This window comes from Lagopus muta, chromosome 1 (assembly GCF_023343835.1).
Source record: "Lagopus muta isolate bLagMut1 chromosome 1, bLagMut1 primary, whole genome shotgun sequence".
Lineage (NCBI taxonomy): Eukaryota > Metazoa > Chordata > Aves > Galliformes > Phasianidae > Lagopus > Lagopus muta.
This window is the reverse complement of record NC_064433.1, coordinates 7,311,852-7,334,010: the sequence shown is the minus strand read 5'-3', so window position 1 is coordinate 7,334,010 and position 22,159 is coordinate 7,311,852. Positions and strand designations below refer to the sequence as shown.

The 22,159-nt window shown below is 41.9% G+C and overlaps 1 protein-coding gene across 1 annotated transcript in view; it reads left to right on the top strand.

Moving 5' to 3' along the window:
• The first annotated feature begins 987 nt into the window (after positions 1-987).
• Positions 988-22,159, top strand: part of FRMD4A (FERM domain containing 4A) — a 355,674-nt gene continuing 334,502 nt past the window's right edge. Inside the window, exons 1-2 of the mRNA XM_048962839.1 lie at positions 988-1,094; positions 1,193-1,318. Coding sequence (XP_048818796.1) covers positions 1,274-1,318 — 45 coding nt within the window. The 5' untranslated portion in view covers positions 988-1,094; positions 1,193-1,273. The remainder of the gene's footprint in view (positions 1,095-1,192; positions 1,319-22,159) is intronic.

Here is a 22,159-nt window from a genome sequence, read left to right as displayed (position 1 = left end):
ATTGCATTTACAACTAACTCTTCAACCAGGGTCTTAATTTCAGGGCTAACTAGTCTTAACCAGCTACACTACCACAATTATCCTTCCCTGGGTTCCTGAGTGAGGGAAGGGAAGGGAAGGGAAGGGAAGGGAAGGGAAGGGAAGGGAAGGGAAGGGAAGGGAAGGGAAGGGAAGGGAAGGGAAGGGAAGGGAAGGGAAGGGAAGGGAAGGGAAGGGAAGGGAAGGGAAGGGAAGGGAAGGGAAGGGAAGGGAAGGGAAGGGAAGGGAAGGGAAGGGAAGGGAAGGGAAGGGAAGGGAAGGGAAGGGAAGGGAAGGGAAGGGAAGGGAAGGGAAGGGAAGGGAAGGGAAGGGAAGGGAAGGGAAGGGAAGGGAAGGGAAGGGAAGGGAAGGGGGCTGCTCTTTCCTGGCTGCCGTTTACATGCAGTGCAGGCAGCATGATCAGAGTGCTGGCAGACTGGGCTGTGTAATCACACATTTCTAGGAACTGTGTTAGCTCCACAGGGAGCTGAGTCCATTTGGAAAGGAGGAGGAGGTAGAGCCTTTTTTTTTCGGATAAGGTGAAGAAGCTCAGTGCATAACCCAGCTCCTGCTGCAATATGCTGACAGTAATCATTGCTGTCAAGTGAGCACCGCTGCTCCCTGGTTCAGGCTCTTCTTGCTCCTGTCTGTATTATCAGGCATCTGCTTTCAAAAACGGGCAAAGCAGGGCTTTGCAAGAAGAGAGAAGCAGTTTGCCCGTGTGGGAAGCCGTACGTTGTGATGTTTGATGCTGCCTCTGCACTCACATTTCCATGGCAGAGAGGAAGATACAGGGGCACGGCAGTTATACCTGACCTAAGCATGTAGGTAGATAGAGGAAGAAGAACGGCAATTAACAACCAGCTAATTGCAGCGTGCGGGGCAGGGGGAGGATGGCTGGGACCTAACTTGTCACGTAGGTGTTTGATGTGTCCTCGCCGTGGCGGCGTGCATGCGAGCTTTAAATACCCTGCAGCTCCCCTATCTCCTCTCTGCAGCAAGCTCTGCGTTTCATTCTCCTCCTCTCTCCGGTGTAAAATTTGGCCTAGCTTAAGCCTCTTTCCCTGACTGAGAAGGTTATTCCCTTCCCTCCCCTCCTCCCCACCCCCTCACCCATCCTCCCCTCCTCCTGCCAACGCTCTCCGACCCCGATTTGGGGTTTCTCTCCCTGCAGCCAGTCGTGGACTCTGTGGATGCCGTGCCGTGACGGAGGGCCGAGGGCTGAGCCGAGGATTTGCATGTAGGAGGAGAGGCGATGGCCGTGCAGCGTGCACCCGAGGCTGCTCTCAGCCTGCTGATGGTGAGTGCCTGCTGCGAGCCGGTGGGGATGGAAGGGGGTGAGGGATGCTGAGCCGCAGGGCTGCAGGGCACAGCATCCTCAGAGTTCTGCGTGAGCCTACACTGGGCTAGTGCAGGTCACAGGGAACTTTGCAAGGGGTTCATCTGGAGCTGAGGTGGAAGTGCCCATCCCGCAATATTTATAGTGCATCCTGATTGCCATGGCAGGGATCTGAAGTCACCTTTCTGACTGGTGCTTGCATGCAAGATTTACGCTGTGCTGTAGATGTTTCGTGTTGCTCCTGATATCACTGAAATGCAGAGCAGAGCTGGGTTTGTGCCTGCAGCCAGGTGCTCGGGTGCTGTGTCACTTGGGGACCGCTGCTCTGAGCCGCTGTCGCCATTCGGCTCGCTGCAGCCCGTGTCAGACTGCAGACCTGGCGATGACTGGCATTTATCTGAGCTATTTGCTGCAACGTGTTGAGCTACTGACCTACTTCCCCAACTTCTGCATATTAATAATAATTCAAAGGAGATTATTTAGCATAACACGTGGCTGAGTCCAGATACATCCTCTTGTCCTTCTGCAATTAAAAAAACCCTTCTGGTGGTGTATTAGAGAGTTGTTTAGTTGCACTGTTTCGGGGCTTTTTTTCTCCTTTACTCTTGTTGCCATTTTCTATGTACTAGCATCAGAAACAATTTTAGTGTAAGACCTCTGCTGGATATTTTTCTGCTTAAATGTCACTGTAATGTTCCTGCTGGAGAGCTGTTATAAGCAAAGAGCATGTGTGTGTGCACACAAATGCATATATATGTATTACACATATAATTATTATGGATCTCTTTTCTGGTTGCAGTAGGAAATGATCCCCGGCACTCAGAGACATGATGAATTTTGCAAGGGCACGCTGCAGGATCTGTAGCACTCAGGGCTGGTAATGAAGGTCAAGTTGAGAAAAGCGAATTTTACGTCCATTATTCAAAATGCTAAACATGCTGTTAAACCACCACACGGTTAGTTTTGTGTTTTCCAGGGTCTAATGTGCTGTGTAAGCTCATTTAACTTCCTCTTGCTTACTTGTGGCCTTCCTGGCTTTTTAAATACCCTCCATCTTTTCCTCGTTCAAGGATAAATTGATGGGTGCCTGTCATCACTTGCCATATATGCTTTTAGTTTCACTCTTAATTTCTCCTAATTTCAAGTCAAACCTCTCTCTCCATCCCTCATATATATTCCTGGAGCTAAGTGTCCATCAGTGCTAATGTACCCACAGCAATTTTCTCTTTAAATTTAACGTTCTGTAGTGTACAACCTTGTGCCAGTGGCATTTTGTGGTGCTGAGGGTGTTTTTACAGCTCTGGCCTGAAGCCTGGACCCTTTGGATCTCTTCATCTTGGGCACAGACCTGGGCAGGGTTACTGTGGTGTGCCAGACCCGTGTGGATGCATTGGATCAGAGGTTTTTCATGGATGTTTGGGATGATGGTGGAGGGGATGTACTTACCGGCTTGGAAAGGACTTGTGTAACTACTTGCTCTGGAATCAGCTGGTACTAAAAGTTTATAATGGGTGTGAAAAAGGTGTTTTGGGACTTAAAACACTTCATCTTGCCATCTGTTTGGTATTTTTATTCCTTATATTTTCTTGGGCTATGAATCAGTTTAGTTAACTGGAGAAACCTGGTCCTCTCCACATGGCTTTTGTTGCATGCTTGAGCAGGCTTCCCTAGAATCAATAGTAAATTCTTGCATAATTCATCCCATGATGAGCAGCTATAATGGCATCTCTTCCAGAACTGCCACTCTCCAGAGATTAAAGGATTAGATGTCTTCGGGAAGTCCACAGAGGTAGCATTCAATTCACTGATGGGCTTTCTCCTTTGAGAGAGCTCTCTTTAGCAATGAGAAACATTTCAGTATAGCATTTCCCTTGCAATACCACACAGAATATGCATCCAACGCTCTAATTGTTTTTTTTTTAAGACATATTTGGCAACAGAATTTGGCAGTACTGCATCACATTCAGTCTGAAAACATCCCCTTCTTGATGGGTTTTGCAAAGCACTTTGCAGGTAAAAAAACCTAAGGTTCAGGGCCATTAATTGACTTTATACTGGAATTAGATGCACAAAAGTGTGACCTAGATTAGGAGTTTGATCATTCAAAACTCCTTTTTGGTCAGTTAAGAGAAATAGGCATCTCCAGGAGATGAGGATTTCCTTAAATAGAAGAACCATGCACAGGCCATATGTGTCCAGCATCAGTCACAACACAGGTATCCAGCATCGAAACGTCCCAGCAGAGTTGCACAAGACATTGCTAAGTCTCAGCCATGATGACAGTTCACAGCACCTTGCTTGATGTATGCTACTCAGCACATGGAGCTAACAGGGCCTAAAGCAGCTCCCAGACCAGCTGCTGCCATGTGCAGACAGAAGCACATGGGAGAATCCCGTTAAACCAGTAGCCTTAAGTGGATGGGGCTGATTTTGGTGTAGTGACATAAATGTTGATGACCCAAAGACCTTGATTTATCTGGATTGTATCTGGTTTTATTTTGGTCTTGTTTTCTAGCTGGTTTAATACTTAGATGATTTTTTCTTTTTTCTTTATGAGCTTTTTATTCCTAGACCAGAAAAAATTCTCTATAAAGGAGAGTTTCAGTCTTATATATGTATTTTCCAAACATATTCTTTTCATACAAAGAATGCAATCTGTCATTAGAACTATATTTTTTCTCTTCTGGTGTCTGAAATTTACTGCAATTAACTCTAGACTGCGCCTGGCTATGTGGGACCCCTGCCTCCACCTTGCTGCAGTGATCAGAGGGGCACAGATTGGTTCATCGTGGGGGAAATTGGCAGACCTGTGCCCAAAGAGCCTCTGCCTGTAGCATTATCTAATGCAATAAAGTGGGGCTTCATCAGCTCTTGTGAACCATGAAATAGCAAATACTCTGTCTTGTTAGGAACGATAACACCTGCTATGTTAAGATCATTAATGCTGATGGGAATCAGTGCAAGTGTAGTTGCATTTTATGTCTATCTTATTAGTTGCTGTAAAATTTTAAAGCGACAGACATATTGATTGTATAAATTTTAACAGCACCGTAAGTTATGATTCCTGGCGTCTCTCGAGACAACATTACTGCTTGTCACAAACATATCTCTTAAGGTCTTTCCCTTCAAACTGCTGTAGGTTGTAGCAATAATGCTAATTAATGAGTGTTAAGTGACAACAGAGGTTCAGATGAGCAAGATATACAGCATGGCGCGTACCAATTAGTCCAAAACATTCTTAAAACGATACCGAAGAGCAACACGGTTTTTCTGTTTCCAGAAGATGTAGTTCAAGCCTGTTCCTCTCACCCTCTCCATCAAATTGAAGCTTTCTCATGTTTATAACCCAGCCTTGCCCTCCCTGCTCTGTGTACACAATATTTTTCCTTGAAGAAATAACAGCATACCATTTAGGAAACAAGTGCTCTTAGTAAGGTAATGGTGACTGTTCGTGTTTGGAGGACTGTCTTTTATTTCAGAGCACTCTGTGACACTCTTCCATGCTCTGAAAATTATTATTTGTGCCTGAGTTACATTCAAAGCTGATGTTAGAATACAAGTGGATCTGAGATATCTGAGATAGCGAGGTGGGAGTCAGCTAACTCTGGAGTTACAGAGGAAAAAAAGGCTTCCAACAGGGAATTCGGAGCATGAACTCAACGTGTGTGTTCAAATTGCTGCCCAGGATGAACAGCAAGAAGCTGGATGACCCATGGTAAGGGCTGCCTGCCTTGATGATTCCTTGTTCCCTGACTGAAGGCATTGCTACAGATCTCAGAGACAGAACATGGAGGTGTTTGAAGCCAGGTTGGATGAGGCCTTGGGCAACCTGATCTAGTGCCTGATTTGGCAACTCTGCCCTCAGCAAGGGCATTGGAACTGGATGATCTTTGAGATCCCTTCCAACCCAAGCTGTTCTACGATTCTATGATTCTAACCTGCAGCAAGAGGCCATGAGAAAACTGACCAATAGTTACACCTTGCAGAAACAATTGCCATCCCCATGTCATTGCCCACTGAGTATCTCAGTTTAGAGCTGTGCTTCTGGTTCCCCTCTCAGAGGGGATTTTCCTGGGTTGGTCTTCCATTTCTCAATCAAAGCTAAACTGAAATCCTTAGAAAAACATGAATATTATTAATCTGACCATTCTCATGAAGTACAGCACTAAATTCTGTAGGATCTCCCCTGAAAACATTCATACATACTAACTGTATCACTACTAAATCCCACGAAATCCACGCCTTAATTTGTTGACTTCTAAGCTGTTGGACTTCATAGTGCTCTGAATATTTAATAAATTATTTCATGGATTCGCTAAATATTTTTGGTGTGCCCAAAGTTGAAGTCTGCCCTAGTGAAGGCAAATTGGGAAACTGACTAAACAGGGCTGAGAAGCTCTATGTATTTTAAAGCCAGAACTGAACATCACCCTTTCCCCCTCCTCCATACAGATAACCCAAACCTCTGCTCTCTTCCACTCAAATCTCTGGACAGATCTGCAGCAATGGCAGCTTGGCTTGGAGGATCATATTGAAACTTTTGGGAGCAGCAAAGTTTCACTGGAGGAATGAGGTCATTGTTTTCTCCCTTCCTCACCTCAGCATTAAATTATCTTTGTGTCAACAGTATGCAAAAGCCTTTGACGTTCAAACCTCCTGTCTGCAACCTCACCTTCAGACTGCACTGACCTGGGAGGCAAGCTGCAGTTGGCAATGTTCCTCCCACTAAATCAACTTCTGCTTCTTTGTCACCTTTGCATGGGGTAGGAGTTGTCACAGCCTTTGTTTGACACTGAGGGGTGTGACATGTCAGCTGTTGTGCCCCAGCCACAAGGCCTGGCTGTAAGTGGAGCTGCTTTGGAATGAGCAACACCTTCCCTAAGGAACTGGTTGCACAGCTGGTGTCTGGCCCTCTCCAGCTCAACATCTGAAATGAGGTCTGTGGGGAGGACTGAACGGTGAGATGATTATGCAGCACTCTCCATGCTCCTTTTGCAGATATTTCTGCTGTGCAGGTGTGTGGGCTTCACGCTTAGCCTCACAGAAGGCCCAGGCAGCAGGCAGTGATGTGTGGTGACGCTCAGGGATGCCTGGGGGGGAACCCTGCCTGCAGGATGCTCCCTGCCGCTTGGCGCTCATTTGCTAATGGGCTTCATAAGCAGCAAATAGCTGAGCTGAGCAGGTTGCTCTTTTGGAGGATGGAATGAGAGCAAACTCCTACTCAGTGTTGCACTGCTTGTGACCTCGGCCCGGTAATTTAGCTATTTCTTAATGATAAGATACTTTGAATTGTACCTGAGCAGTACTACAAGCCTCCATAAACTCAAAATAAGGCTTCAAACACAGTGATTTAATACAGCTGAAAGAGATTAAACAGCTCCTGGGATTGCTCTTAGTTTCCCTGTGGTGGATGTCACCTTTCACCCACCTACAAAATCATTCTCCCTTCGGTTCTCTGCAGCACATACCATCAGTTTTCTTTTTCCTCGTTCTTCTGCACTTACGTTTTCCTGAAGTCTTGAAATCTTGTTGGAGAATCAGGCCATAATGCTTGCAAATTTGAATTCTCCCATTCATTATTCCACTTTAAAACAAGAGCAAGAAGAATTACAGGTTTATTATCTCTCTCTTTTTTTTTTTTTTTTCATTATGGATATGATTGTGCCTTTTATTCCAGCTGCTCATTCTGACTGATTGATAAAATGTTCTTGTTGGAGATGCACAGCCATTGACTTTTATTATTATTTTTGTATCATAGCAGAGAGCATGGCTATTTGTGGAAGTGAATTAGTGTGCATTTCAGTAAATGTTCATTATGAGTAATTAGAGCCTTTCTACAACTGGGGAAATGTAACATATTAACGGTTTGAATAGATCACTAAAGATGACAACTCCTCTTGTCTACAGTTGAAAGAATAGTGTCACTCATTTTCTTAAAATAAAAATAGTAGAAAAGTTGATATCACTAAAACAAAATAAAATGCTGTAATTACCACAATTAAAATGCAAGGCTATGAATAGCTACCCATAGAAGGGATGGGCTTGTAGAACTGGGCAGCTGCAATTATTCAGCTCTTTGCCTTCTGGTTATGAATGTCATACTTCCATAATTACTGAACTCTTAAGTTCTCAGTGTGGCATAGATCCAGCCCTCTGACAGGCTAATGTGGTTAGTACACCATGGCTCAGAGACACAAATCCCACATGGTTTCTTCCACATTAAATCCCATGAAAATGTAAATTTTTGAGATTTGGTGCCCATAGCTGTTGCACTCAGGTGGCTGATTACGTGTGCTCACCCAGTCTACCAACAACTGCAACAACTGCTTCTTTTCGTGTGTTTTCCTGAAAGCACCCCAACTGTATGCTGGGTTGCTCAAGGGGACTGGACCAGACTTAGGCTCTCTCTGGCCAAGTCTACGTAGCCACTGTAATTGCTGCCAGTGGATCAGTGTTCCACACTTGCCATGAATGACAAATTTCAGGTAGATTCTCCCCACTGCCCTTCAGGGAGATACATCCATTTTTACCCCACATCTCTTTATTCTTCCTTTTTAAAATATCAACAAATACGGAAATTTGTAGAAAGGAGTTGAAATTAGTCATTTAAAAGAATCACAGAGTCATACAGGTTGGAAGAGACCTCGGTAAATCATTTAGTCCAACTCCCCTGCTAAAGCAGCTTTCCTACAGTAGGATTCAAAGGAAAAAGTCCAGGTGAATTCCAAATATCTCCAGAGAATAAGACTCTACAGCCTCTCTGGGCAGCCTGTTCCAGAGCTCTGTCACCCTCAAATTTAAGAATTTCTTTTTAGAGTTCAGATGGAACTTCCTGGAAGTTCAGGTGGAAGTTCTCTTTCATCATGAGGTTTTAATGTTAGTGAGTAACAAACTAACCTGAATCCATCACCTCCTTCAGATGATATGCATTCTCTTGTTTAGATGAATTTTTGGTTTGCCTGGAGAGGAGACTCTCAAAGTCCATGACAGGAGGCTCCTCCTTTCCTTTGGAAGGGTCCCATCTCATTTGCCAGTCCTACTGAGAGCCTAATTAACGTATGCTTGTCCATTAGCAATTCCTGTGACCAGGTAGCTATTCTGAAGTCTTGATCGTCCTCAAAATGTCCCCTAGATATGAAGAGATCTATAGAAGTGTCTGTTTATATTTCAGAGAAATAAAAACAATAGTGAATGCCAAATAAGTAAACTTGTTTAGAGGAATGGACCTCCACACAAAATGTTAGCTCTTTCTTACATCCTTCGTGGGATTAAAACTGGTAATCCCTAGATTAAAACCATCACCCCTTAGCGTTAGTCTTGTGCTTGGCTTTAGCTCTCTGAGATTCCAAAAGTTAGTGACAGTATCAAAATGCCAACAACTGATCAGGAACAATGAGATTTGAGCCCATTTGTTTTCAGGATACGTTGCTCAAATAATAAAATGTAACAAATGAGAACAGAAAGCTGAGTTCAGAAAACATATATCCTGGTATTCTTTGTAAATCTGTTTCAGATACGGGGATTCTGAAGCATTCTTCAACTTGGTAAAAGCAGAATATCCCCTCTGCTTCATATCTTTACCCGGAGTGCCCACTTGCTAACAACAGATTGTTCTCTACAGAGCATTCTCCTCTGTCTTCCCTTCTCTTCACCCACTTATAGCGACTAAAGAGCTGAAGATTATCCTGGGGGAGGCTTTACTAGTACAGAAGCAGAATTCACACAGAGCTTTGCACTACAATATTTTTCCATCTGTGGGTAGGCTGTGATGATCATTGTATTGCAAGACACTCTGGTTTGGCTCTGTGTAATTTGTGTGAAGTTAATGGAGGAATGTTGCATAACATATGTTTGGCTTAATATAGGTTTGAATTCCCTTATTTTTTACATTAATATATTAAAATAAAATCTGGGAGAACTCCACAGTAAATAAGATTGAGATGTTTTTCATTTTTGAGTAATATGAGGCTAACTGAGCCACAGCCGTCAAAGCCCAGTGTATTTCCTGGTAATTAATTGCTGGCTGTGATAGCTGACTGCATAAAAATGTGCTTTGGGCCATTAACCTCAGGTCATTAGTACTCAAGGAAATGTCTAGTGAAGGTCATTATTACTGCCATTATATAAGCTATTGAAATAGAAAAAAAGTTGGCACGAGCTCTTCAAAAACCCATTTTCCCTATTCTGTTCTCTTTTCAGAGATCGAGGAGCAAAGACTGTTCTGAATTATTCTGTATTGACATCATCTTTTTTTTTTTGAAGATTAGAGTTTGCCCACATTCTTAAAAGCAGGGACCAAATAGCTGAAGTGATTGAGAGAATGGTCATCTAGCTTTACAAAGCTAAAAGTGCTGGCATTCCCAGAGGATTGGAGCAGGTTGTGCTTTTATGGCCATTCCCAGAGGACTGGATGAGGACTGAGCAAAAGCCCCTCCGCTCACGTGCCTCGTCAGAGATGGTGTGGATACTTACTGGGTTAGTGGTATTGGTGTTGTGAGAACTTGGGCTTGGTTTGATTCTTGTTTAATTCATTTGGTGATGGACCATAATCACAAAAAACAACCCTCATTCCTATTATCCTACTGCCCACAGAAGGCTTCTTACTTCCATCTCAAACAGGAACTGTCAGGAAATCTGCATATATTGCTGCCCCTCAGACTGCTCTGTGGGTTGGAGCACCCAGAGTAGGAGGGTGATATTTCTGTTGAAAATGAAAAACTCTGAAATCACAGTTCTGAAAATGATGAATAATGTTTCTTTCTCTGGCAGGTTGGTGTAGTTAGAAATTCCTAACTTTCTGGTTAATGACAAAAGAACTGCTAACGAAACCAAACATATCTTTGTTTAAAGAGACAGTAATACAAGCACTTATTTGCTATATTAAATGCAGTGTTATATTGAATGCTGTTTCCTTTAGTTGTATTTAAAGCTAGGGTGAGTCTTTCATGCAGACCAAAATCCTTGAATCAATATTCTAAGGCCACTGGCTTCCGTGAGAATGTAAGGAAGCAAATCAGCTCTAATGACAGAGAATTAAAGCCAGAAAAAGATACAGTGATGGCACGACGAAAATGATGAGGAAGTTTTGTACCTTTCCAGAGATCCCAGCAGTGTTCTTTCCCCCATTTGAAATTTTGTTTTGGAGTCAGGAATTAAGCAATTCCTTGTAAAGAGGAATTGCTTAATATTATTAATATTGCTTGTATTACCCTCTTCATCACTAAAGAAATTCATTTTTTTTGTCATCCTTACTGAAATATACAAGCAAAAGTTTATTTGTTCACAGTCATTTACTTCTGATGGATTTCTCCTCTTGAATTCTCTTCATCCTCTGTATTTTGTATTAGCTAACAGCCCCTTTGTTGTCCAGTGCCTTCCAAGAGGGGAAAAGCAAAACATACTGTTTGCATTAGTTTGAACACTAAAGGTTTTTGCATTGTAGGAATATTTCATCCCATTACTTCATCTATTTTACTACTTTGGAGAAGTAGTGCTTAAGTCAGTTAAGTTTCTGAATTTTGGATCCACCATCTACGTTTGAACAGTTAGAGAATCATCTGTGAGAAGTTTCCCTTTGATTCACCAATAGGAATTAAACCTTTGCTGTGAAGTCCAGAGGGTATCTGGTGTTTTGGACATGGATCCTATCTGGATGTTTTGGTTTGGTTTGTCTGTGGTTAGAGGTTTACTGAAAATACCACTTCCAAGTAGAGATTCCATCATAACATTTCATTATTTCTCTCCAAAAAAGGCTCTTGTTCCCACACTGTAGAACAAAAGTGTCAAAAGTGGGTAGCCCTAAATGTATTTGGGGAGGAGAGGAGTGAATGAGTGTAATTGACTTGCACAATTAAATGCATACTGAGATTTATCAGACATTTTTAAGGCTGTATGACCACACAGAGAAATGAGAGTGAACAGGGGATAAAAACAATAAAAATCCAAGCAACCACCTTCACCTCAACAACAAGCAAAAAACCCAACCAACAAAGAAATAAAACTGAGAAGTTTCGTGCATAATGGGAGTAAAGAAAAGCAAATCCTTTTTTGAAATGTGCTCGACTGAAAGTATAATAGAGTAGGAGTGGCTTTATTGCCAAAGCCTATACATACTGAATAACAAACAGTCACAGAGTAAGAAAACGGTCAGTTTTAATTTTTAGTAATCTGTAATTAAGTAAGAATTCACAACATTTCGGGTATCTGTGCATCAACATAACTGCCTCTGGCTAGCCAGGGTCATTATTTCCATTCGTAGTTTGGTGTCAATTGATTTCTCCACGGTCAATAGTTGTAATATTGAGTCTGCTTAAGTTCCATGAAACCTGAACCGTTGCAAAAAACATTCCTGTCTGAGGGAGGAGGATTTGATCTTTGTTCTCTTAGGATCAAGTGGGGAAGGGAGTGTAAATCCATATAATTCTATTTATCTCTGTGACATTTCTTCCAATTTCTAAAGATGCCATCAAAAGAATTTGGCTCATTGATCTCCAAAGTCTGAGAGAATTTCACACTCTGAGCTGAATGCTGTGACCCATGCAGTCAGTCTATTTCTTTTCTCTGACAGAAGTCCTTACCTTGATCAAGATAGCAGGCTTTGCTGTACGAGAGCTACCAATCTTAGAGATTATTATTGGTTTACTGGTGGAATATTTATTTTCAAATAGAAAGGAATTCTTGCTGATGAGTCATTGCGTGCATGCACTACCTTGATATTTTGGGGTGCTAAAGCTACAATTTCAGTGAGGCTGGGGTATGGAAAATGGTCTATAATGTTTCTGATGTACAATTAAAGTGCCATCTGCCTCTGCGATGCAGCAGATGTATAATTGATATTCACTGCTGATTTACCACTTGATTTTTTGCAGACACTGAATGCTGTAATTGTTTATACAGTATGATCCTAAATACCCATGTGAGAATTTTTGTCCTCATATGTTCCCTACCAGAAGAATAACTAGATCCTGAGTACTCAGAAGGTGGATCATTAAAGGTAACTTACAGTTAGCTTACCAAAATCTTAGAGTAGGCTAGTAAATAAGTTAGGAGACAGTTTCCAAAGGGCAGATCTTATTCCTGCATGGTTTAGTATAGAAAAACTTGTTGGGAAAAATTAAAGTGCTGATCTGAAATCTGAGGTTAATGTGGGATGCTTCTAGGATTAAGGAAAAAGAGTTTGATTTATTTTTCTGTCTTTTGCAGAAGTAGGAACCTTTTTGAGGGAAAAAAATTATGCAGAATAAACCCAAAAGGTCAACAGTAACATCAAAGGAGCTCTTTTCTCCAGGGTGAAGACTATTTAAATTAAAAAAAAAAAAACAACCAACAGAGATAAAAACTGCAGTAGTCAATTCTAAACACATGGAGAAACAGAGATGTGTTACTTTATCTTTTGTGCTGTCATTACTTGAAAGAAATGCAATTGCTAAAATTGTGATTTTAATTTTACTCCATGAGTGGCTTCTAGGATATTCCATCTGCAAATACCCAAGGTCTAAATCTGTTCATGCTGAAAGAAAGAGAAATGTTGCCAGTAACTTCAAGGGGCAGAAGGTTAGCATCTCTGTTTTAAGCTGCTGCCCTTCTTTTTGACAGCAGTGGCTTTTACTCATGTCACTTAAACTCACTGTGAAGCAGCAGTGATTGTCCAGGGCTTTGCAATTGGCTTCAAAGGAAGGAAGAATTCATTATGTGGAGTCTGAATCTGACTGCACTGCAAGTGATGTTGTATGCAATCATTTCTCAAGCCAGGAAAATTCTCAAGTCAGTTCTCCAAGTGCCCAGAGAAACCGAGGTCCATTTTCTTGCAACTTGTACCCCTTTCACAAGACATTGCCTGTACATGGCATCCAGCACGATGTAAAAGAGTCCTCCGTGTCTTCTGAAGGCTGAACATTTGCTCTCATATTGCAGTGTATTCAATGGTAGTAACAGTCCAATTGTATCTGAAGGACATTGTGGCTGGTGGTTATGCCATGAGATGACCTTATCTCAGGTGGCAGCACAAGTGGAGGACCAAGTGAGGGGCTAGGGATGCTGCAGAAGGAAAGGACAAGGAATGTGGGAAAGGATTTGGGGTTGGGAGGTGGTGTGAAATAAGGAAATGGGGCTGTGGGGCGCTGCAGATCAGTCTTGTTCTGTTAATTTCCATTTGAGTCTCTTGCTGTCTAAAGAAATCTGTCAAGTCAATGAACAACAGAGAAGCAACCCAGAAGAAACTATAAATGTGGATATAATAGGTCTCTTAAACCTTAACGTGGGAAGGTAGCCATAACCAGTACGGTTAATACTTCTCACACAGCTCCTTGCTAAGGTTTCCTTGGACTCCTGAATGTAGAGCAGCGATATCTGAAGGAGAAAAACTTCATACTGTTGCTTGTGTGCATTTTTTATTTTATTTGTTTTTGAAATTTTTATTTTATTTTTTATTTTGTCCAGGATCTTTCTCTCATTTCTGTAACAAGCCTTTGGATGTGTCTGTAGCAAAAAAGCTCCTCTTTACGTGCTGAGGTTCATACTTAGTGGAAGGTGCCCTGTGGAGAGGAAGGATGAGATCTCGTGGCGTGGGTAAGGAAGTGCTTGGGCTGAGCCTGGAGCATGTTGGGAAGCACACAAGAAATTAGGAGACTGCCTGATAGAGAAGGATAAGCAGAGGGGACTCAGCCATGATTAAAGGGAGCTGGAAACTTGCTGGAAATGGGAGGCTTAAAGCTGGGATCTTGGGAAGGGAAGGTCAAGTATCTCCTTGTGTGACACACATCTTCTGACTCCGTGCTGCAGCAGTTTCATCGCTACCTCTTGGGGGACTCAGATGAGCAATACTCAGATGAGCAAATCAGCAGTAGAGAAAATGGTTTGGAATATCAGTCACCAATTGCCTGAATATTCAGTTTCTATTAGTACAAAGTGTCAACAAAATGTGGGTTTTGTCACTTTAATTTGTCTGCTTAAAAACGATACTTCAGCAATAAATTTTGCATTTTGTTATAATTAAAAAGTCTCAAAGTGAATTTTTGCTGGATGCTTAACAGCTTCACACTCATAAAAATGACTTTGATATGGGGAGTTGCTTTTCTTCAAGTAGCACAGAGAACTAATTGAGCATAGCAGCGAAGGTAAGAGGGTACAGTACACTTTATGGGGTGGAATGCAGGGGATGCCTGTCCCAGTTCCACACCGCTGGCGTGTCTGCATCAAACAGGTTCTAGGGAAGGTTGAGAGCACACCCAACGAGCAGGGATATGGACTTCTGAGTGCTTCCAGAATCAGGACACTCAGGAGTATGTTCAGTAGGTAAGTTTGCCTTCTGGATCACAGAACTGTAGAATCCAAGAATCAAAAAATGACTTAAGTTGGAAGGGACTTTAAAGGCCATCCACTTCCAACACCTGTTGGTAGGTTGGTGTCCACCCACCAGATCAGGCTGCCCAGGCCCTCATCCAACTTGGCCTTGGTAGCTTTCAGGGATCCACATCTTCTCTGGGCAGCCTATGCCAGTACCTCACCACCTTCTGAGTAAAAAAAAAATCCAATTTTGGTCCAATACCAGACACTATGAAGGAAAAATCAACTCTGTCCCATGGAAACCAAGAGAGATGTCCACCAAATCTCCAAAAGGATGCCATGTGAGCCATCCCAAGAGTCTGGTTAGCCCATCTTTCCACCTGAAAGCGGGCTGACAGGACCTCTCTGTTGAAAGAAGCAAGTTTTTTTTCTCCCCACTTGCTTCTTGTATCTCCTTATACCTCGATTTTCATCAATTCAATTTTTTTTATCAGTGTCAATTCTAGTGCTGCTGGTCTAAATGAGAAAACATCTTCTGTATGTAGCATCTCTGAGCTGCAGCATTTTCAAAGGCACTACAGGGTGAGAAACTACAGCAAAGGCTTCCAGAGCAGAACATCTGGAGGGGAAATTGCTGTAATCAGAAAAACTGTCATTGCCAGAATTAAATTGTCTGAAGGTGTCCTTCTGGTAAGCAGTAAGATCAGCTGCACTGTGTCCTACATGGTACAAGAGAGGTACTATTAGATTTTCTACTACCTCTTTGGGTTACACTGGGTTTGTCAATATTCTTATTGAAGGCCCATTGTGAAGTATCTCAAAATGTAGCCCTTCTCTGAAACAAATTTTGTCTGTGGTTCTACATGTTAATATTATATTCCACTGCGTAATTTTTCCTTCTGGAATGTTCCCCCAGCAGTGTTAAAGACCTTGCTGGGCAGCAGACTACACATGACAGGAGTCAAGGCAATTGTAGCTGAAAGTTAAGCTTGCAGGAAATGTTAAATGTGAGCCCACGGGGTGACCTTGGCCATCCAAAGGACCAACGCCATAGAATCATATCATAGAATTACTACAGTTGGAAAAGACACTAAGGTCATCTAGTCCAACCATCCACCTATCACCAACATGCCCACTAAACCATATCCCTAACAACTACATCTACCCTTTCTTTAAACATCTCCAGAGATGGTGACTCCACCACTTCCCTGGGCAATCTGTTCTCATACCTCACCACACTTTCTGAGAAGAGAAATTCATCCTAGTATCCAACCTGAGTATGGGTTATACTTACTTACCATCTGAGATGCTGGTCATGTGGATGCTCCATCTGTCCTTTTGCTCTCTGTGCTCTTCCATGACATTTTGGGTGAATTTATTTTCCATTACTCTGCAACAAATAAAATCTAAGTTCTGTGTATATGCTGGGGAACAGTAACTGCAGCTGCTTCTCATCTGTGGCAGATATGCTGAGGTTATCATTCCCTGTCGTACTATTTATGCCACTTACAAGAAAGAAAAGTCATGTTTTGAAGATTAGCCTACACTTTTAGCACAGGATAGAACATCACTGGCACTGGTAGATGAATCTGTTTTTTTCGCCTTAGGAAGAAGAGTGAACCACCCGCTGGGAATTCATTGCTCCTATCTCCCTCCCTCCATGCCAGCAGTCAGCCAGGACCATCTTAAACTTATTCCCTTTCTCCCAGTCATACCTCTATATGCCACCATGTGTTTGATTTAGTATGGTTTCCAGATTACTGTTGGAGGCAGGGCCTTTACTGTAACAGAAACTCCACAAATATTCTATTAAAAAAAAAAAAAAAAAAAAAAAGTTATATTTCCTTTTCATTTTTGCTTCCAAATCTTTTAGATCATTGTAAATTGGACATTTGTCTCCCTTGGCTGGTAAGGATGACTGCATTCTTTGTAGGTTTTCCTCTGGAGAAATTTATAGTGAGATTTAAATACAATGTGAATGGTCCTCTTTAAAGTTACATATGCTAGAGGAATGTGACTTATGAATCCTGTTAGCAGAAATGGCTGCATGAGAATATCAAACACTTACTCAAATCAAGATTTTGCTGTGATGCATCTTGCACTAAAAGGGCTGCTATAAATTTTGTACTATGCCAAACATTTTTATGTAACTCAAGTATGTGGGCTGTGTTTGATGTTTATAAAAATTGAGTCTATTTTACTTTCGTTGCTGACTGCTGGAGGAATACATATGTTTGTATAGCTGAACAGAATTAAAACTCATCTAACTGCACTGTCAACAACTAAAAACGCTGTGGCCTGCAATAAAATCAGGAAAGAATATTCACCTGCAGATAAAGCACACACCTGGTGTTGGGAAGACCAGCGTTATTTTCATAATTTCTAGTGGCCTGCACAGGTGGCAACTTCTGGGTGGAGCAGATTTAACTAAATTGCTGCTGTCCACTGAAAATTGCCTGTATGAAATTTGATTCTTGCAGTAAATATTTGGACAATTATGGGTCAGTTTGCAGCCCCTTTTTGGCCCAAGGCTAAGCTAGGGGACTGATTGAGGACGGCATTCTTGTAGCCTGCCAGCTGAGTGGTACCTATGGGATCATACTGGAACAGGTAGTCAGACCAGCTAGATTAGAGGACAAGTCAGCAGCTTTGAAACAACCACTGTGCCCAGAGACTGAATAGTTTCTATCATTTTGAGGCAAGTTGCACAGAAAACAGCTCAAGTCCACAGAGCTCTTTCTCTTTTCTGCTGTTCTACTGCAAGAGACAGCAATGGCTCTCAGTGTTATCCTCATTGCTTGATCAAAGTTGAGATTTTAGGTCTTCTGCAAGGGGTGGGAGCACCCTCATGATTGATAGGACCCTACCTGTCTCCTGGTACCTTTCTGACCCGGGACAGAAGTGTGTGCAGGTTTCTTTGTATGTTGTCTCAAACTGCCTCTCTAAAGATGAGGTCATTTCACAGTGAATGGGTGAGGTGACCACTGTAAGTCTGAAGGTGACCTTAAAACCCTCTTATGGGGAAAAGCAAGGGCTGTGATGTCACATTTTTGTTTTTCTGAGCAGTGCCAAAGAGTTTTGTATCTTTGGGTCATCCCTTGGAATCCTGCTGAATCAGGACAGAAAATTAGTGCAGACATGAGATGTGTGCAGTAATCTTTCTGGGTCAGCCAGCTGTGGATTGCAATATTCGGCCAGCGTTATTGCATTCGCCCACGGACTGCAGCTGTATAACCACTCTCCCTCCTACAGTCACAGGAGAGGAGGGAACTCAGCTCTGTGCTTCACTCACTTGGTCTTTCCCATCTCACTGTCTGAGTTCCCAGCTCTTTCCACCTACTGAAACCATCTGTGCTGCTTTATTGACTATTTTTAATCAAAAAGGTCAGTTATTTTCTCCACTTGTTGTTTTGGTTCATGTCACTGCTGGTTATTGCAAATCACTGAGGTGATGAAAATGCCCATCTTTATCATGAATTTTAGAGGTAGAAAAGAGGGAATACTTGACTACTCAAGTCAACTAACTGTTTAATTTGGTGTTTGATTTTCTTTTTCATCTTTGGCTCTGTCTTTATGGCACAAAGTATTTTATTTTGGTTTCCCAGTATCAACCTATCAGTAATTCAGTGATAGCTGCCTGTTTTTACTCCTCGGTTTCTAAGCCTCACAGCACTCGATTTGAATTTTGAGGCCTAGAATTCAAGCACAAGCAGTGATTTCCTCTGCGCCCTTCAGCAGACTCCTTCACCTCTTGGTATTTTTATTTTTCTAAATGGGGTCAACATTTTCTTTTTAATAGGACATATTTGCATGCCTACAGTGTGCTATTTTGGCAATCCAACAATCCAATAACAATAGAAAGGAGCAATAAAGCAGGTTCATGACCTATGCACAGAGATGAAAACATAGTAAATTAAAAAGAGATGTTGTTGGAGTGGTTTCAAACTCCTCCTCCTCACTGAGGGGTATTTGCACAGAGGTTCATGCTTCAATGGACAAAGGTTCAAAGCCCAAGGTGCTAGATGTGACTTCTACCTCCCTAAAAACTAAATTAGACATAATTAGGAATCTCATAATGAATGTTACCTTGACACAAGCAGTAACAGTAATGGGAACTTTCAAAGAAAACTTTCTGACCAAGCTGTTCCAGGCCCCTCATTAATGACATGCAAATTATAAAGTTCAAACATTTGCACTTAGTGCACGTAGCTGCTTCTTTGATTGCTAATGGTGTTGATTCATGAAAAAAAAAGCTTTCTAAAATGGAGACAATTTTCATGTATCACACCAAAGGCAAATGTAGGAATGTTTGTTGTACATAGCTTTTATTTTGTTTTTCATATTGTATATTGCTTTTCATTTTGTTTATCATGTTCAGCCCTGATCAAATATCCGAAAAGCCAAAAATTAGGAAGGTTCAGCCTCCTACTCCAGATAAGAGCCCTCATGTCCTGTTACATGAAAAACCAAAGTGAAATTCTTTATGTTTAACAGCATTTTCATACAGGTTTTCATCAAATCTTCTAGCAACTGATTTCTGTTTGTTTGCCTGCTGGTGGAAGGCTCCTGGCAATGTTTAAAATAAATCATAGAATCCTTAGAGTTGGGAGGGACCTTTAAAGGCCATCTAGTCCAACTGCCCTGTAATGAACAGGAGCATCACAGCTAGATCGTGTTGCCAAGGGCCTGATCCAGCCTCACCTTGAAAGTCTCCAGGGATGGGGCATCAACCACATCTCTGGGCAACCTGTTCCGGTGCCTCACCATCCTTCTTCCTCATATGCAATCCAAATCCCCACTCTTTTAATTTAGGAACCATTTCCCCTTGTCCTTTCACGACAGACCCTGTTACAGAGTCTGTCCCCTTCTTTCTTACAGCCCCACTTTAGATCCTGAAAGGTTGCTCTCAGGTCACCTCACAGCCTTCTCTTCTCCAGCCTCAACAGCCCCAGCTCTCTCAGCCTGTCCTCATAGGAGAGGTGTTCCATTCAGTGGATCATTTTTGGCTCTCCTCTGGATGCACTGCAACAGGTCCACATCTCTCCTGTACTGAAGACTCCCCATCTGGACACAGCACTCCAGGTGAGGCCTCACCAGCGCAGAGCAGAGGGGCAGGATCACCTCCCTCACCCTGCTGGCCACGCTTTCGATGCAGCCCAGGAAAGCACATAAACAAAAATATCTTTTTGTTCTGAGTTTAAGGAGAAACCTAATTCTCTGGAAAAATCAGATATTCAGTACCCCATCTTGTCTACAAGCAGCTCAAATATCTCTACCTGGAACACAAGGCTAACCATTGGTATGGCAGTGCAGTTTGACCTTCTGAACAATTTAGGCAATAGAGTTTTTAATCAGTAATTCCAGTTTTTACTGCTCAGAAAGCTGCCAGTCTAAAATATGTCCTCTGTAGTTTACAGGAAACTTTAGTAGACTGATTCATCAGTCTGTACATACAAAAGTGATGGTCCTGTGAATAATTAGGAAAAGAAACTTCACTGAGAGAAAACATGAATTTTAAAAGGCAAAGAAGAAATATCTGGTTTTGAAGCCCAATAAAAAGACTGATCATAGATCTTGATGACTCAGCCAGGTCATGTTTGCCAACCTAGTTGAAGTTTACACATCAGACAAAGGAAAGCTTTATCCCCTGAGATGTTGCTTTGGAGTTTTTACAAACAATATCCTACAGTTGATATGAAATAATGAAAATAATGACACTTGGGACTGTAACTACTGACGCTATTACTTGAGAAATGCAACTGCATCACTTTTCTGCTATGTACAATGCAGAATCTTACTTGTGAATTTAGAGTCATTTTGCTCTTCATAATGTTGCCTTTGTCTCTTATGACATTTTCAATCTCCTTATAACACTGTATTTTGCTATAAAGAGGCTAAAAAATGGCAACGATAAATATTAATAAAGGGAAACTGGAGCAGAAAACTTGTAATGGCAGACAGCCAAGTTATAAAAGATTGTCTACTTTAAATCTTTGACAAGGCCACAGAGAAATGTACTGTGAAATCTATTTTCTGGCTAAAATTAAATAGTAATCTGGGCTGCTGCTGCTTGAAAATGTCATCAGAGTTGACTTGATTCTTGGAGGCTTTTGTTTTAAATGTGAAACAAAAACAGAAAAATGACACCAGAAATGAAAAATAAGGACTGTAGATTAGAATATTCTGCAAATGTTTAAAGCAGGACTATCAAATATGCTCTCGCAAAGGAATCTAGGTATCAGTAAGATCCATATTTCAGTCAGCAAGATGCTTCATTGAGTTGTAGTAAAGTTCTTGTGGCAAACTCCTGCTTTTGTATAGTAAAGGGGTAAAAGATGCAATGCATTTTGGAGCAATTGGCTTCACCTACTGAGATACTAAGGGCTTCATCCTTCTGTTCCTCCTGAGGCTGGCTCCTCTCCTATGGGACTTGCTCATCTCAGCTCAAATTTGTAAGGGGTGAGCCTGTGACCCTCACTCTGCACAGAAATGTGAATGGGCATCTGCAGAAGGCGCACCTAAAGTGCACAGCCATCATAGGTGGATTGACTTGACTTCAGGTTTCTTTAGCTTGGAATAGTCTTAATGGTGTTAAAGGAGAAGGTAAAAAAAATGGGATCAAGTGAACATCCAACTAGGCAAATCTAATCAAAATCTGCTTTTTCAGAATACTAAAATCTAAAGAAATTTGAAAATTCAGTTTTCTGACATCATCTCATGTCCCTCAGGCTGGGATCCATGTCCCCTAGCATTCAGCTTACAGAGTCAGAAGCTCAGTTAAAGTACCTGTACACAGGAAGGAGTTTATGCTCTTACCATCCATGGAGACACAGTGGAGTTGAGTGATGGTTGCATCATGAGATACCTGCTTTAGGAAGAGCTGAATTCTGCCGATGATGGTGTTGACTGATGTGCAGGGGATGGGATTCCATGAGTCCATCAAAGGCATCAAGCTCCATTTGAGAAGTCTTAAGACATTCATGTTTGTATTTCTGGTGGTGGTGACTCAGAATGTTTCTGAGATTAGACTTAGGGAGCAAAGACTGTTTTGCTGACATCTCTTCCCATTCCCTGAGCGAATCAGGAAAATTGTCTGTGAGGGTAAAATATGCAATTTTCACCTAAGGGAAAAAGCAGTGAATACAGCAATGTTCCTAAGGTTCAGTTCCTGTCTCCATCAGGGCAGCTGAACGTTCATTCTCCTCTGGCACAACTCACTCTGTGTGAACAAGCACTGGCGACCCTCACTGCTCTCCTCCCTGGTATTATTAAATTTTTTAGATAAGTGTGTATTAGTTTTAAAATCAGTAACAAGAAAATCTGTAATAGGAAATCTAGCAATAGACACATTCCTTCAAAACTGTGCCGAGGTATTTTAACTTTGTTGTACTTCTAACATATTTTTTTTTTCTACAACAGTGCTACAAGCAGGACATAACTGCAACACTGAACCTTCAAGACCAGAATTTGTATTACGTTGGTGTTAGCCACTAATAGGATTCCAGTACAAAGCACTTT